The sequence below is a fragment of the Coprinopsis cinerea genome (genome assembly GCF_000182895.1).
Source record: "Coprinopsis cinerea okayama7#130 chromosome 7 map unlocalized cont3.7, whole genome shotgun sequence".
NCBI lineage: Eukaryota > Fungi > Basidiomycota > Agaricomycetes > Agaricales > Psathyrellaceae > Coprinopsis > Coprinopsis cinerea.
Window position 1 is genome coordinate 255,136 of NW_003307538.1, and position 16,962 is coordinate 272,097.

Genomic DNA, 16,962 nt, shown 5'->3' on the forward strand with positions numbered 1-16,962 from the left:
TGCCGGTACGAAGGGGACAAGATTGTGAGAAGTGTATCATCAAGGGCCTGTCCAAGGGTCTTCACAATGTCATCGAAGACAGATCAAAATCACAACGCCAAGCAACACCTTGATGATAATTGATCCCGGGCAACTTTCTTCGTGCTCGTTATGAATTACCTCTTTCTCCAGACTCCTGCCACTCACGAAATTCCCCTCCCGATTCCTGGTTATTGATGTGCCATTATGCCACCACCCAAGCTTCCTGTGATCAATCATCTCTGCGAGTGCTCGGAGTGCACACTCCATCCTGGACCCTGCCCAGTGACAGGGCTTCCTTCCTCCGGCCGCTGGATCCCAGAGAAGGAAGCCAAAGCCCATAGGAAGCTCGAGGAGAAACGGGGCCTTGCTTCATCGAAACTTGCGCCTTATCGCATTGATTCATCAAGCACACTATCCCCTCAAACCGTCGGAGTCTCCGAACCGTCCAATTTGCGACCTTTCACGGCGTACCAACGACCGATTGCGAGCTCGAGTCGGCCGACCGCAAACGATGGCAGCAAGAAGAAGTACAAAACGGTTGAGAAGAACAGTCACCCCAACGACTCAGCCTCTTCAGCCATCAATTTGTTACTCGAGGAAATTCGACCGGCCGACCAAATATTCAACGATCCAGCAACGATTCTTTGCTTCTCCACCTCGCCAGGGGCTTCTCAGCGCTCGCCCGCCCTTTCGGACCCGGAATTAGAGGAGATTTTATCCTTGGACCCCTCCATCGCTGCCAATTCCCAAGCCATCGGCTACCTTGGCCTACTGGAACGGGCGCACGCCTATGCAGTGTCCCAGAAGGGCCACCCGAACGTGTCTGTTCGACTCAGAGCGACCACATTGATGAAAACCGTCGAACGCAACCGCAAACGATGTCAGGAACTGTTACTTAAGGAGTGGGAGCGCCAGAAGGAGGTATCCCTTCATAGCAATGTTTTCAATACTAGTAGGTCGCCTATGGTTCATGTCTAGTCCATTTTAAAGCTGACCCCACCACCCGCGCCCGCAGGCCACTTCTACTCGAATAAGCGCCATTTGTTTAGCAATACCGTCCTTGCAATCTACCTAATCGTCTCCACCCTGCATCTCCTTTCAAATATATCCATCGACGACTGCACCTTCTTGTTGAAATCATTCGCCCTCGTCACGTCTCTTCAAATCATCGAGTCCGGTATTAGCACCCTCCCCCTTCACAGTTCCGCAAGCCATGTTCGTCTCGATATTCGTCGCATCATAGGTCCCGAGTACCTCGACCTGATGCCTCGATCTCGCGCCTACATCTGCTGTCCGCAATGCTTCAGGCTCTACTGGGTAGATCCATCCCTCCCTGCTACCAGTCGACCAGAGCTCTGCACTGCCATCACTTTTGGCGCTGTTTGCGGAGCTCGTTTACGAAAGAGGCGAAAAACCCGCTCAGGCGTTTCCGAAACACCGATCCGTGAATTTCATCACCAAGAGTTCAACGAATACCTTGGGCGTCTGTTCGCTCGCCCTGACCTTCAAGACTATCTATATTCCGATCCCACAGAAAGGTTCCCGAACAAAGACTTCGTTTGGGACATCTGGGATGCAACTGCACTTCGAGATTTCAAGGACAGCGACGGGACGACATTCGTCAAGGCTCCAAAGGGGGAGAGTCGTCTTGTCTTTAGCCTCAATATGGATGGCTTTAACCCATACCGCAACAAAGAGGCAGGAAAGAAGGTGACGGTAGGGGCTCTGTACATGGTCTGCCTAAACCTACCACCGACGATCAGATACGATCTTGAAAACATCTACCTTGTTGGCATCATTCCCGGTCCTCAAGGTCCTTCCCAACACGAACTCAACCACCTTCTTCGTCCGCTTGTCAAGGATCTGCTGAGGTTATGGAGCCCTGGGGTTTACCTCACCCAAACGTTTCGCTTCCCTGAAGGCTGCACTGTCCGCGGCGCTTTGGTCCCATTGGTATGCGATCTGCCAGCTTCGCGACAAACGAGCGGCTTTGCCCACTACAAATCCAACAAGTTCTGTTCGGAATGCCATCAGTGTTTGGACGACATCAATGACCTCGACGTCGAAAATTGGAGAAGGCGAAGCTGGAAAGACCATCTCGAATGGGCTAGGAAATGGAAATCGGCATCTTCTCTAGCCGAACGAGAAGCGATCACCCATGAACATGGAGTGCGCTGGTCGGAGCTGCTGCGATTGCCATATTGGGATCCTACCGCCTTCACCATCATCGACTCGATGCACGCTTTCTACCTTCGATTATTTCAACACCACTGTCGGTCGATTTGGGGTATGGATGTCACTCTCGAAGATGGGGACGGGATCACCTTCGATCGCACAGGCACACAGCCTACTGAAGCCCAGGTTCGACATGGCACGCATATCCTCCGCCACGGCACAGAGGAAGCGCTCAAAGGGCTATCTGTTCCCGTTCTCCGTGAGCTATGTCGCGAGACATCTACCTTGAATTTCCGGGGAAAGAAAAAGTTTCTTGTCGACAGATTGCTTCAATATGTACGTACCTCGTCTAGATATCTCGACAAAGTACTGACCCTCAGATAGCGAGTCCGGCAGGGCTGGTTCACGGACACAGGTCGATACGTACCCCCCTCCTCGTCTGAAGATCCTGCCCCTGTCAGCAACGATGAATCTGAACTTTCCAAAGGGCGAACAATTGAAGACCTTTTCGCGAACGGGAGCAAGACGGACATCAGGAAGCTCACGAAGGTAGACGCACTTATCGTGTTCCGTAGCAAGGTTATGCCGATGATTTCTCCACCCATGTCGGAAGAACTTGTATCGAGACTGGGGAAGGAGGTTCTCAAAGAGTACATCCAAAACGAGGTTAGTGCACTTACGCCTCCAGAGTACGGGTTTTCTCATTACCATGCTCACTTTCTCGTAGCGGAAGCGGCTAGGCTTGATATCGTCGGACGGATCGAGCCCTGCAACTGCGCCAAGGAAAACGCGTGTCCTGGGTAGAGGAGTCCTGGAGGAAATACGACGCGATATGGTGCAACTGCGGGTCCCCACTTGGCAAGCGCTTGCTCCAAAGCGACCGGGAGAAAAGAAATGGGGCAAGTTCACCGCAGATCAATGGAGGACCTTCTGTATGATTAACCTTCCAATCACCCTCATCCGCCTGTGGGGAAGCAAGCCTTCTGGCTCTATCGAACGCCGCCGCCTCGAGAACTTCATGCACCTTGTCAGCGCTGTCAAGTTAGCCACCATGCACCGATTAAACGAAGAACGTATTCGCCAATATGAATTTCACATCCGCCAGTACCTCACGACGCTGCTTGAGCTGTATCCCGGTACTACCATCACCCCTTATCAACACCTCGCTCTCCACTTTGGACGGCAACTGCGCTCTTTCGGCCCAGTACATGCGTGGCGTTGTTTCCCGTTCGAACGCTACAACTACATTATGCAGAGTATTCCTAAGAATATGAAATTCGGTGGGTGTTCTTTTGTTTCCCATTGCCCGATACTAAACACCTTATATCCGGTCTTGTAGGCGAAATGGAAAAGACTATGTTCGTTAGGTTTTGCGCCGCCCAGTGTTTAAGGGCAATCTACAAATGCTTCGCTCTACCTGCTGCCCTCCACAAATTGGTTCGGATTTTCCACGATCGCTATAGCAAGGACTACCGCGGCACTCGCATCAACGATGTTCTCATTCACAACAGCCGGTACGAAGTACTCAAATCTGCGGTAGAAAGCGAGGGGCAAAAGTCAGCGTTCTTGAGAAAGTCGGAGCATGAAGCCTTGACCCGATGGATTTCAGCACATCAGCCGTACGTCTCCGTCATCCCCAAGAAAGCTACCTATCACACGAGCATCACGCGCCTCGGCCAACGATTCACCCCATCTACCTCATCGAAAACCGATTCTAGGGTGATCTTTTCAGTTGGACACTCCGGGGAGTGGAGAGCAGGCCGAATACATTCGATATTTTCCCATTCAAGAGACTTCATGGGTACTAGGGTCAGCCAGACCTTTGCAGCCATCGAAGAACTTGAAGAGTTGGAGGACGATTTACGCCACCTGGACCACTACCGCGAGTTTCAGGTTGCTGGGGGCCGTCTGCTCAAGCGAACACTCAGGGGCGAACTCACAGTCGTCGACATTTCTCAAGTACAGTGCCACTTCGCGGCTTGTCCTCAGGAAATCGTAGCGGGACCGTTGGTGACAATTCAATGCACTACGGTTCTCCCGCTAGACAAGGTGCATACTGCTCCGTATCTCTAAGTCCCCTGTCAAGGTTGACATTCTCGATGCGCTTGTTTCAGATGTGAACCACTATGTAGGTTTAGGGGTGTCGAGTTAGTGATGTAATCGAAATTGCAAATATACCGAGTAGCCTATGCATAGCGATGGATGGATATGGAACAGAATAATAACCAATGCTTTAAGGAGGGACGGAAGAGATAACGTTGCGTTGAACGATGACTCAGTCAGACCCAAAGAGATGAGCGAAAAAGGATTTAACCCAATTATGACAAATGGGAATCCAGCACGAGAAAGACGCCGCAAGGAAGACCTAGAATAGCGATTGGTGGACAGGATATTGGTGACTGTCAAATACTTACCAAGGAAGTCCAGGAGACGTTGGTGACGAAGTTGTCGATCGCCTCTCCAAGATATTCACTCAAAAGTGAGACGCGATTGAGGGCCGCTGGGTTCCTAAGCATGCAAAGTTTCCATGAGTTGCACTGCTCGGCCATAAATGGAGGTCGTTTGGTGCAAAGATTATCCTCGTAATTCCTGCGGCATCCCTCGATTTGGAAAAGAGAAGCTGTGGTTTCGCGTCAATGACATTGCCGAGCGGTATTTGTATGTTATAACCTTGTCGCTCCTCTTCGAACCGAAAGGACAGGTCCTCCGTCAGCATCTGGATCGTCTTGGATGTCGTATACGCCGCAGATACGACGACGAGAAGATGGAACAAGCTGATACTGAGCCTGAGGATACCATGGGCATGTTATATAAGGTTGCAGAACTCGGAGGGGACCTACTGGATCAGCTGTGATACCCGAGAAGAGGAGGGGAAATCACGAAATAGACCGAGGATGAAGGCGAGATTGCGCTGAGGTGCACCAGGCCGCGAGCGAGTATGATGGGATCCGGAGGAATCCATGAAGGGCGCTGAAAAGAGTTTTGCATGACAGATCCGGGGCGCAGGATTTAAACAACCATCGGCTGAGTGGCTAGTGGCATTGTAACTAGGGGGGTTTGGAGAATTGACCGAGGTCAGCCATTGTCACGAGGAAACCTTTGTCAACATCGTCGACTACCCATGGTCTTGTGGGTGGACCTTTGACGACTGTGTTGAGGTTGCGTCTTATTGTACACCTATATTATTATAGACGATCGCGATATTCGGCAAATGCGATGAGATGCCACAACCCGTGATCATAACAGAATCCCTTGTCACGAAGTCCAGGTGCACATGTCGCCCAAGTCGCTCCGCCATAAACTAATTCATTTGCGCAGTTTGTCATGGGCATGTTCGTAGAGGTGAGACGAGTCTGCCAAACCACCAGTCTATTGGTTATTTACCAGACATGCCCTGTCACGCGGGTCATAGATATATGACCCTACAATCGAAGACGCATACCAAAGACAAATGGTGTTGGACGGGCAGATGTGCTTCGTGGAAGTCATTGACACTGCCGGACAGGGTAAGGGTTAATCTAGCACACTGAATTAATGTTCACCCTTGAGTTAGAGGAGTATGCCAGTTTGCGTGATCAGTGGATTCGGTAGGACATGTCTTCAACGTCTTTACGGTGCAGCTGTCTAACGTATCCCTTCGCCAGAGAGGCAGACGCATTCGTTCTCGTTTACTCCATCGACTCGCGAGTTTCGCTTGAACGTCTTCATATTTTTCAATAGGCAATGACTAGAGTCAAGGGCCAAAAGCCTGTGTTTCTTCTGATTGGGAATAAAGCTGACAGAAAGCATGATCGAGAAGTGTCGAGGGAGGAGGGGAGGGCCATGGCGCGATCCTTTTCGTGCGACTTTCTGGAGACATCGGCCAAGCTGGAGAAAACGTCGAGCGGGCATTTGCTCATGTCATCCGCGTATGTCGGAGCACCCAACCGAAAGCCGCGTACGAAGAAAGCCGCACGAAGAAAAATAAATGTATCATATGCTAGTCGCTAGGCTTTGTCTGTAGTTCACAGGTACTTCACTGTCGGTCTCTTGTCAATACCCAAACAGAAACCCCCTTCCAAAAGACGCCTTGGACATTGATTCAAGCATTGAGAGGTGAACGTTCCACACAAGAGAACCAATTCATTAATCAGAAGAAATAGACTCGTAAATACACAATACATCTACGCGGCTCTACGCGTATATTGATCTGGTACTAAGGATAGAGCGAAAACAACACAGAAAGAAAGAGAAAGGAGCCAATGACTGCCCAAGGAGTCCAGGCCTTGTAGATTTGTTGTGATTGTTGCTGGTGATGAATCCGCGAAGACGACGGCCTGATCGAGTGTCCGGCGGGTTTATCTGGAGTCACGGCTGAAGATAAGTATACACGATATGTAGGGCCATAAAGTAAGAGAAAGCTCACGTTCAAAGGACGCTGTCCAAATGTGTATGCCAGTTTCTTCGCCTTCTCCAAGGGCAGCGACCCTGACATTATTGAAGGCGTCTCCCGAAACAGTACCGCTGACAGCGAGCAACCGAAGGCTGACCGGGGCTTCACCTGGATTCAACTGTAAGACTACCCGTATGCCATGGGTAAACCGATACAACATACCTAAGCAAAGTCGCTGAGCAGGGAGATGGCTCGATACATCCCATAATCTGAGGCTCGTGCCATTGCCGCCAATGAACCAGGACCCGCCGTACATGAACCTTCCAGGGCGAGCCTCTGGCTTGCTGTTACGGGACACAGGTTCATCGGGATCATACAATGTCGCCACTTTCTCCTTCAGCTCCAGATCGTACAAGTCGAAAGTCCCTTTTGCGTTCGGGATCGACATCATTTGCCCATCCGGGGAGAGAGTGGCACTAGGACTGGGTTTATCGTCATCCACGGGACTGTCCAAGGAAGATAACATGAAACGTACATGACATCGGTCTTGACAATTGAAACGACGCCTAGATCTGCGAGGTTCCACGTCCTTTCAATTCAGGGGTTGGTTTCCGATTCAATAGCACGAAAAATGCGGTACTCACAAGACGCCGTGGTGGAAATAGGAAACGACGAGAAGTGGAACTTCCGAGTTGCACCAGGACACAGAAGTGACGAGTACCTCTCGGCTTGCGCCAACAGAGTCTTCAGGAGAGCGGAGATAGATGCACCCTTGCCAAGAATCTGGCACCGTCCAAGGTCAGCGGTCTTTCAGTCGAAACAAAGCAGGCGAAAATACCTTTGGTCGCCGAGAATTCCCAAATGCCGACCTCGCGCTTGCCGGCGACAACTGCCATGAGCTGTGAGTTGCTGTTGAGAGCGATGAACTTAATGGGGTGATTCGAGACTTGAAACCCCTCCAACGTCGTCCCCTATGTAGTGTTTGAACCTTCAGAACAAGACAACGAGAGAATTACTTACGGATGAGCTCAGCTGAATAAAATATAGGTTGCCTGTGCTCGTGCCGATAACAATGCTATGATCCAATGCCCACACCATACAAGTGATGATGGAGGTATCATGAGGTTCGAGGGAATAAACGACGTGACGAGTCCATCTTTCTTTGCAATTGTCATTGACGCCTCTGTCGGATTGTAATTGCCAGACGATGATCTTGCGGCCTGTAGCACCAGCTAGGTAGTGTCCGTCGGGTGAGAAGTAGATGCTACAGAGACCAGAACGAGCGGTCCCAATTGGAATGATTGAAGTTTTCTTGTAGTTGGAGGGGGTCAAGAATATGGTCTGCCGTGGCATGGAGGGCATTTCAAGAGGTGATCAAGGCGAATCGAGTGTTAAACACAAAACCCACCTCGAGTTATCCAGTTCGACATCTGGCAGTGACGTGACAAAGGAAGGTGAAAGAAAGAGCACGGCATGCCGCATGACGGTTGGCTTGGACCGGCCGCCGATAACTTGCCGATAACATGCTTTTTCAAACCCCGCTCAAAGGGTGTCGTCTCCCTTTCAAGCCTCTTGTCCACGCTCTTTTGTGCCATCTTTGTCCATCGTCATGTCCAGCTACAACACGTGCTTAATCCTTTTCTCACTAAAGATTACCCTACTTTTGAAGGACCGAGGTTATCCTTTCCTCGACATACCACACCCATCCAACGGAGTATCGCAAATTCGCAATGGCTAATCCTCGTCAACTACCACCAACGCTGCTCGATACTGAGGGATACTGGTAAGGGTCTTCCTTTTTATCTGAATGCTTTGCTTCAGCTACAACGGCGTTGCCTTTCAGGTCGACGGTTCTCCAGTACGCGTATAAATATATGATACGCCCCGCCGCGCCGCTTATCCTCACATCGGCTTCACTTCCTCGTATCGTCCCCGAGTATCCAGGGGACGAGATGGGAAAGAATTTGGATGTGGACAAAACCTTTCGCACCCTGATTCGTGTCTCCTTTGGCGACTACGAACTCAATGAAGGCATTGGCGAGGCATATATTGGTGCACTCACCCCCGGACTCGTAAGTTCCAGAGCGCGCTTGGGAGGTACATCAACTGACTAATGAGTGCATAGCGCGATTCCATTGCCCTCAATCACATCCTCTATCCTGGAAAGGACTATATATTGGAAGCCTTTGGAAAAGCGTAAGCTCTCGCCAGTTGCCCCTTCTTGACTCATATTGACCAGTCACATTGACCAGTCACATTCATGTATTCGGGAAGTTCATCGGTGAGTGAAGTTTCTCTGCAGACATTGTCATCCTTTTTGACAACGACATCGTATCTCAGTACCCAAGGAAGTCAACGTTGCGAAAACAATCGTCCGAGTCTTTCGGCGCCTGCCAACGTACGCGACATCCCTTTCTGAATTCAATGATTATGGATATTGATCACTGTTCCAGGCGTCACCTCAAACCACAGCATGGGCCGGGACTGCCCACCCCGGAAGCTGCCTGTCAAGTCAAGGCTGCAGCAACCTGTCCCCCGCGCCCTTCCCAGGGTAAGCACATGGGCGCTTCCCAAGCCAACGGGCAGGTACCCATCGAAGTGAAGGAAGAACCCTTGGACTCGATTCTCCTGTCGAGTCAATTTTTACGCGAAGGCGGTCGTCACGAGGGGGACAATCTTTTCGAAAGGGGAGACGGCAGCGCTGACGGAAGTCGTGATGACCGAGAGAGCGTCAGGGGCCGAAACGAGAGGGGCTACAACGAGCACGATTACTTTGGACGAGGTCGTGACGATAGGAGACTCCGCGACGAGGGCAGCTGGTTATATTACGACGGCCGCGATCACAAGGAGCAGGCTAACAGTGAAAGGGGTTTCAGGAGGTATGAGGACCGCATCCCGCGCGACAGAAGGTACGATGACAGGTACGATGACAGGCGGGATGAGGAGAGGCGCTTTGAACTAAGGGAGAGGCATAAGAGGTACGAGGAGGGAGATAGATGGGCCGACGAACGAGAATACGTCGAAAGGGAGGCGGCAGAGTCGTCTATGAAACGTTTCAGGCGGGAGCACTAGATGTCGTTCTTACAGAGTAATATTAACGTTTCCTTATCGTCAACGATTCGTGTGGACAATAAGTGCATTGTGATATTTGAACCATCTCTCGCTTCAATGCTGGTTTGTCTGAGAAGTTGAACACAGTGTACATGCAGAGCCCATGGAATATTCCAGCCTTATGGTCAATCCCCAGGTGGTTGGTATCTGGATAAACAACTGGATAGATAGCGAGCGTTAAAACGGACCTCTCATCCAAACCGCTTGTCGCCGGGGTTAGGTGTTAACTTCCCGTATCTGTTTTGGCAGAAGATAAAATCGTGCCACTGGACGCGATGCTTGGCTCCTTTTGTCTTCCTCAAATCGTGTCCACAGATTTGTCGCGACAAGATTTGGCAGTGGCCTCAATGTCCAAACGACGACTCCACCGACAACTATGGTGGCATGGTCTAACCGTGACAAAGCTGCCACCCTTTGTATGTAATGCCTTGTCAATCTCCCCAGCGCAATTTAAGGAGCTTCGTGTAGAGATTGGACATCCCTAAGCACGTCACCCAAGCCTGCCACCGACACTGCTCGCGACCTCACAACATATCAGTACTTGACTTGAAATGACAGGTAAAGTCCACCAACCTAGCACCCTATGACACGTGGGTCAGGAGCTAATTATAAGCCGGTATTCAGATCGCACCACCGACGCGACAAACGTGTCAATTTCTTTCGTCTCTGAAGTGCCTGACGATGTCCTCAATACGATCTTTGAGATCATTACAATTCCCTCTTATCCAGAATCGTCCGTCATCTATGAAGTCAAGTCGGCATTCACCCTCGCTGCTGTATCACGTCGCTGGCGCCAACTCCTCTTGCTAAATCCAAAGATTTGGGCCTCTCTAGTCGCCACCGATCTTCTGCCCGAAACCATTAACACCATCATCTCAAGGGCCGGCGCCTGCCCGTTGACACTGTGGGTCGGACCCCTAGAGCACGGGCCCGAGGTTTCCGTCGACATGCGCATCTCCAGCTATGCCAAGGTGTTCGAACACATTCCAAAATGCAAGGCGATTCACATCCTACTTACGCGGGCTGAGGATATCCTTTCACGGCAGGCCTTCATCGATGCTGTAAGGGCGAGAGCACCCACCATTCACTCCTTTACACTCGATCTGCGAAGTTACTCTTCCCAAACACTGCTTCCACTGGAGTCGTTCAATCTATTCGGGGATCCGCCTGGCACCTGTCCGGCAATCGAGCAAGACGGACCTAACGTTACTCATATGTTGAAAGTCCTCCACGTACGGGGCCCGCCTGCCCACACCGCGTCTTTGTCTCTCGCCAATCGGCTCCCCAACCTGACATCATTGGTTCTTCAGGGCAGCCCTCGAATAACTGCCGGGCAGAACCCACATGGTCCTTCTCATCTCTTCACCCCACATTCGTTCATCACCTTCATTTCCATGATGAAGGACCTGAGGGTCCTTGTTTTGGACAACGTTATCCAATGGAGCGAACCGACAATGTACAACATCGATGCGATCGAAGATGTATCCTTCAGAAAGGCTCTATACACCGAAGCGGCAGCCGATCTTCCCAACACTGTCGACCTACCCCACCTTACCAACTTCGAGGTCACCACCGAGGTATTCACAGCGATGCGCCTTTTGGCGGGATTCAAAGAGCTCCGAAGTTCCTGTCGCACAATACTACGTGTTTTCTCCAACGCTCCGACTACTTGGGATCTTGCTCGCTTCAAAAATGCGCTGCTATCTTTTCTTCGTCTGGTCACCAAGGAGCGGGGCGTCGATACCTGGAGCTTCGCGTTTGGATCTATGTTCCTCATTCGCGCAGAGAAACAGGGACGTGTTCTCTGCGACATACGCGTCGATTTGGTCGATTTTCTCATGGGCGCGACGTCACTGGGGGTGATGTACGACGCGTTCGAAGCCACTCTCCCCTCGTTCCTAGCAAAATGGGATCTAGAATCGGCCACCACTTTACGGTTGCGCCTGGAGCCTGATTCGTCCATGGGCAATATGGGTTGGTCTGGACACCGGTGGGATTTCGCGAGAGGGTTGTTCCGTCGCTGTACGTCAGTTACCAAGCTCCATCTCCACGGCATCTCTCTAGCGGCCTATAGTGCCATCAGCGACTCGTATTTGCTCCCGCCCTTGACCCTTCATCACACCCTTCCAAACCTAGCGCACCTCGTCGTCATCGCCTCATCATTTCACGACGGCCCCGACTCCATCCATTCATCCGATTACCGATACCTCGCCAATATTCTCGCTGCCAGAGCCGAGAAGCGGGGTGTACCTCAAATCAAGACCTTCATACTGGTAGATAATCTAACCGGAGAAGATGGATACAACATTCTTACTAGAAGTGTTGTTCCGCACTTCTCACCATTCGATTGCATAACATTCGCTTGGACTGATGCAGCAGGTTACCATCGGAGCGACCCCGGTGTTCAACCCAATTGCGATGCTTGTCGCTCAAGCGGTTTCTGGTACAGTGTCACGACTGATGTTATGTGGCGTTTAGAGGGAGAGCATGTCGTACGCAGGACATGCGTTTGTGTTTTGAAGACTATTCCATAGGCACCCAACAATGTATTTATTTTCCCCGCGTTCATCGTCCCCCTTAATAACAAAATTTAAAGAAATGATCGATATCACCAGCCATAAACCGGCCCTTGGATAAATTCCCCATCTCCGTCGGTTTGGAATTTGAACCACACCCGCGATCTTGGATTCCCATGGACCTTTACACACAAGTCTCTACCTGCGGGACAGAGACAAAGGGCAGTGAGTATGCGAGCAAGCTCTTCGAGCGTCTCCTGTTCTGGCTCGATGTCCAGCCGGACTGCGAGAATAGAAATTCTTGTAACTTCTACGGGGCTCTTCAGGCGAGAAACAAGAAATCCATGTATGTCAGCCCACTTCACCGGGGATAAAACTGCACTTGCGAGAACACCGAAGAGGGAAGCGTTGGGCGCGGCAAATCGAGCGATGGTTGCAGGAGCGTCAGAAGTGGGGTTGTTGGGCGTGATATCCAAGAATTCAGGTGTGGAACAAAGCAGTGGTCCTATGAGATGCTCGGTACCGTTAAAATCGACGTAAATGTTGGCGACCGACCCCATTTGCTGATGTAGTCGTGATAAAGCCTTCAAAGTTTCGGGAAATCGCCCGACGTCTACACTGTCGCTAGCTAAGGACAGGGTGTCGACACCTGATAGGGCGCCATCTCGACAAAGTAGGTTGGATTGGAAGGAGTGGAGTGCATGATAGATTCCATGGTCCATTGGGGTGCGGTGTGCTGGGTGGGTCGCAGAAATCGCCATATCGAAAAAGTAATTGGAGGGCCCTCTACTCGTAGCTCTGACCCCGAACGTAGCCTTGTCGAAGGATATGCGCCAGGTGTCCCAATCCGAGGGAATAAGGAGGTGAAGGAGGGCCTCGACACTGCTCGTCACTAACGCCATCTCCATCTCCTTTTCGTTGCGTGGCTGGGGCCACTTCGGGAACTTCTGCCAAGCCAGACGAAATACAGCTACCTGCGGACGCGGTCGAAGGTATCTGATGAGCAGTCCGCAGGCATACGCGTTGCCGTTGACGCGAATGTCCTTGATGTGGTGGAAGCGGCCCTCGGACACGACAGTAGAAGGATCGGCGTAGCTTAGACAGTGGTAGGCTGGGACTTGAATGGCGTCACAGAGTTCGAGGATTTCGAGTTGGGGAAGGTGGTATAAAGCGACAAGCCACTCCATCGCCGATGGTTTTGGCTCGGAAGGTCCCCGATTAGACTGGAGGACGGACAATTGTCGTAAAGTTGCGAAGGGGTTGGGGACGGATGGGGGAACAGGGAACTCGGTGTTTGCCGCCGCCCAAGTAATAAAAGGTACTTGCATGAGCGGGTCGATCTCGGCGTCGTGGGCTTCAATGTCGATTACAAGGGTTTCTAGATTGTGGGCAGCGCCAAGGAGCTCGCTAATTGGCCTTACCTCTCCAAAGGGCGCGAGCGTGACGACAAGCGTGGCGCAGCGATAGAATTGGTCAATAAGAGCATGCCAAATGGCCATTCGTTGCTCCCTCAACGGTCCCCAAACCGGACGGCGTGCGCAGCTGATGATGTGAATTGGTTCCTGCAAAGATCTATGCAGGAAGGTGAGAACCTTGTCGTAGCAGTCGGTGTCTGGCTGAATATTCTCCGCCCAAAACGGCGCATGTCCAATGGCGATGGACCTGAATCGTCGATTTGTGTGGGTGATGTTGATGAGAGTGGCAGCTTCCGGAGCACAGGAGTAGTATTTGCGTCGATGGAGGAAGCCAACGGAGAAAGTGAAGATGTGGATGATGAGATCGTCTGGCAAAGTCTCAAGAATCCCGGGCCTTGGGTTCAGATCGCGCGACACTTGAACGCCATCCTTTGGCCATGCCTTGTCCACATCCTCTGGCCCTGTGGGATCTTGCATGAAGCAGTCAACACAACAGTATCGTCTATCCGGATCTGCAAACCAACCTTCCGATAGTCTATGAGACGACACTCCTTTGGCCATCCTGGTGGGACGAGGGAGTACTATCCTCCTGGGTTTGGGAGGATGATCATGTACCGATCCTTCAAGAGAGTGGTCCACCCCTCCATTATTTTTTGCTGCGAGAAGACGAATTAATCGACGGTCAAACATCGCAGGGGTTGAGAAACTCACAATTGGTGTTCGAAGTTCCTTGCCCCATCTTGGTGTATTGGCGTCAACGTCAACGATCAGACTCGAATTGACACAATCTGGTTAGGAAGGAGTGCTAGTTCGAGGGGGTTCGTAGCCTTAGAAATCACTGCCAACACGTGGCAATTATATATCACGTCGCGCCAACATGCCGTATTACTATTAAAAGCAGAACCGCTCTCAAATTTACAAAGACCGCGTAAGTATCGTTTAAATTGACTACGGGAGACTAGGGCTCGAAGCATTCACGATCACTCCAGGTATATCTCACATGTACAGAAATCATTAGGCGCAGGTACAGGGTGGGGCAATTCCCAGGTCAATAACGTCGCTATGAAAGGTAGCAATGAGCAAATGGACGTTCATGACAGGTGTAGGTGGACGTACTGAATGAAGCACACGCCGAGGAGTATCAAAGGCTGTCGTCTGTCTGCAGTCCTCCAACTGGTACGAAGAAACACGTGGGCATTCCGGGAGCCGTAATTGAAGATACCGTGTATCAGCCGAACCTCTCTGAGTGAAAATCGCGCGTGGAGGAGACTTTCCAGACGTGGGACAATATGGGACGGATACTCGGACATGTGTTCCACGTAATCCTGCAAACATGCCAACGTAACGTCGGATCGACTGGAGCGATGGTCGATGATGATGACCCTATGCTCAGGAGAGGCAAGCTTGGCCAGGTGAGTAACGGTGGTGGGTTGCGCATTCGAAGATACCGCATATTGCAGCAGGTATGCTAACAAGTCGAACTTGATTGACATGGGCATGTAGGAGCGCTTATCCTGATCTTTGGCACACGAGTCAATACCTGGTGGTGTTCAGAGCGCGACATCTGACTTACATTGGAAAACCTTGCATTCAAGCTTGTGACGAGCGATCCAATCTCCTTTTTGGCATACCGTGGAGCAATACCGAACGCGACGACAACCTGAGCACTGCCTCAATTTGGACGAAATCGTAGTGCACGAGCCGGAATGATGCTGAACGGAATGTATATGTAAGGCAGTGGAATTCGGACTAATCGAACACTTACCTCAATGAAATCGCAGTAATAGTTCATAGGCACCGCCGAAGGCCACAATGAACGTGCGTTAGATAGGTTAAGACGGAGCCCTTGGAGTATGAGCATGGCTTCAAGCGGGAGCTTCTGGAAGAGGGGAGGATTGAGCGGAGGAAGGTTAATTCGGGACCAAATGGGGCGGTAGACGACACATGTCGCCAGCAACTCGAGGCCCGCCAACCCTTCGCGATGTGCCAGGGAATTCACCGGCGTGTGCGCCAGTGCAAGGAGAAGAAGGTCGAGAAGCTTGCAGCCAAGGAGGGTGGTAAGCGATTTAATAGGACAGTGCTCTCCGTGAAAGGTCCAGGCAATGGTTATGTTCAGTACCTGCATTAGATCGAGCCAAATCGTAGTCTCGGTGGGAAGTGGAGGTTCTGAGGCGAGTATGGACCACAATGCGACTGCGCCAAGGCGGAAGCAGCTCGCGATGCGACTATCATGTACGCTGGAGAGGAGCCGGGTGTTGAGAAAGGCGTTGTTGATGACGGTGTAGAGATATCGGATCTGGTGAACTGCGTTGCCGGAGCACTCGTCGTCGTTGGGATATGTGGTTTTTATGTACTTGAGTCGGCGGAAGACGCTGAGGATCACATCTTCGGATCGGTTGATGTTGGATGTCATGATCTCGCAAGCTGTTTGAGCGCCGTCTTCTTGGACGAAGAAGGAGTACATCATGAAATTGACGGTCCAATGGTGTTCCAACGCTCGAGCTTTCGACATCGATCTGGGAGGACATGCGACGAATATTTTGATGGCCAACGAGACGGTCGGGGGATCTTTCATGAGTCTCTCTTGAAGAGGCGAGCCGGCCAACGATACGCGGACAATGAAATCCGACCAGGTGGTGAGGTTGTAGTCCAGCACCACAAAGAGCTCCACCCAACGCTGAATGGAGCTCCAATGGCTGGCCAGCAGAGCGGACGTGCGGTCCATGTCAAAGGGAACTCCGGGGCGATCAGCGAGGAGGCAAAAGGATGATAGGAATTTAAGACTGTTGATGGCGGCAAGAGCTTGAGGGTCGGTAATGACGGGGGTAGAAAAGACTTCGCGGTAGTGCCCAAGAGGTTTTGAGGGTCCTCCTGCGACGAAGGGAAGCACTGCTTCAACCAGTCCCACGTCGGCATCTTCAAAGGTTGTGGAGTATTCGGAAAGGCGTCGAATGTGTCGGGGAGAGCCTTTGGCCACCTCTGCAAGAAGCTGGGAAACCGATCAGCGTTACTTGCAGATTGAAATGCGACCAACATACCTTGAACTTGACGTCCATGGCGTTAAATGCACATCCACGAGATCTAGGGAAAGATAGATGAAAGGACATACGGAGTCCAGCCAGTTCAAATATGCCATTTGCTGAACAAAGGAAGCTCCTCTTACCATTTCCGCATGGTCCGCCGACAAAACCCCTGTGGAGACCTCTGCTGCTCTCCGTGGCTTCTGAATCCATCGATAGATGGGTGCAAGTGATAGCACTGTAAAGGATTGAGATATGGACGTGTGTAGGTGGTCGTGAGATATGAACGTGGTAGTCGTGGTAATACCTCGGCCGACGTCGACGCGGCAACA

The 16,962-nt window shown here is 51.4% G+C and overlaps 7 protein-coding genes across 7 annotated transcripts; 4 read left to right on the plus strand and 3 right to left on the minus strand.

Annotated features, from left to right (window-relative positions):
• Positions 1–225: 225 nt before the first annotated feature.
• On the plus strand, positions 226–4,269 carry CC1G_09766 (hypothetical protein; the record flags this gene model as incomplete). Its single annotated transcript, XM_001840663.2, has 5 exons — positions 226–973; positions 1,037–2,532; positions 2,581–2,862; positions 2,924–3,476; positions 3,536–4,269. The coding sequence occupies 5 exons, from the start codon at positions 226–228 to the stop codon at positions 4,267–4,269; spliced, it is 3,813 nt and encodes a 1,270-aa protein (XP_001840715.2).
• A 563-nt stretch (positions 4,270–4,832) lies between these two features.
• On the plus strand, positions 4,833–6,186 carry CC1G_09765 (Ras2p; the record flags this gene model as incomplete). The annotated part of the gene is made up of 5 exons (XM_001840662.2): positions 4,833–4,854; positions 5,248–5,270; positions 5,515–5,538; positions 5,609–5,702; positions 5,972–6,186. 5 exons carry the CDS (start codon positions 4,833–4,835, stop codon positions 6,184–6,186), a joined length of 378 nt encoding a protein of 125 aa, XP_001840714.2.
• A 546-nt stretch (positions 6,187–6,732) lies between these two features.
• CC1G_09764 (hypothetical protein) lies at positions 6,733–7,930 on the minus strand (the record flags this gene model as incomplete). The annotated part of the gene is made up of 6 exons (XM_001840661.2): positions 6,733–6,746; positions 6,791–7,044; positions 7,104–7,157; positions 7,213–7,351; positions 7,407–7,539; positions 7,589–7,930. The coding sequence occupies 6 exons, from the start codon at positions 7,928–7,930 to the stop codon at positions 6,733–6,735; spliced, it is 936 nt and encodes a 311-aa protein (XP_001840713.2).
• A 368-nt stretch (positions 7,931–8,298) lies between these two features.
• CC1G_09763 (hypothetical protein) lies at positions 8,299–9,640 on the plus strand (the record flags this gene model as incomplete). The annotated part of the gene is made up of 6 exons (XM_001840660.1): positions 8,299–8,351; positions 8,412–8,640; positions 8,694–8,764; positions 8,821–8,849; positions 8,909–8,966; positions 9,022–9,640. 6 exons carry the CDS (start codon positions 8,299–8,301, stop codon positions 9,638–9,640), a joined length of 1,059 nt encoding a protein of 352 aa, XP_001840712.1.
• Positions 9,641–10,055: 415 nt separating this feature from the next.
• On the plus strand, positions 10,056–12,213 carry CC1G_09762 (hypothetical protein; the record flags this gene model as incomplete). The annotated part of the gene is made up of 2 exons (XM_001840659.1): positions 10,056–10,095; positions 10,304–12,213. The coding sequence occupies 2 exons, from the start codon at positions 10,056–10,058 to the stop codon at positions 12,211–12,213; spliced, it is 1,950 nt and encodes a 649-aa protein (XP_001840711.1).
• Positions 12,214–12,287: 74 nt separating this feature from the next.
• Positions 12,288–14,171, minus strand: CC1G_09761 (hypothetical protein; the record flags this gene model as incomplete). Its single annotated transcript, XM_001840658.2, has 1 exon — positions 12,288–14,171. One exon carries the CDS (start codon positions 14,169–14,171, stop codon positions 12,288–12,290), a length of 1,884 nt encoding a protein of 627 aa, XP_001840710.2.
• Positions 14,172–14,624: 453 nt separating this feature from the next.
• Positions 14,625–16,666, minus strand: CC1G_09760 (hypothetical protein; the record flags this gene model as incomplete). The annotated part of the gene is made up of 5 exons (XM_001840657.2): positions 14,625–14,670; positions 14,727–15,124; positions 15,184–15,270; positions 15,376–16,599; positions 16,649–16,666. 5 exons carry the CDS (start codon positions 16,664–16,666, stop codon positions 14,625–14,627), a joined length of 1,773 nt encoding a protein of 590 aa, XP_001840709.2.
• Positions 16,667–16,962: the final 296 nt, after the last annotated feature.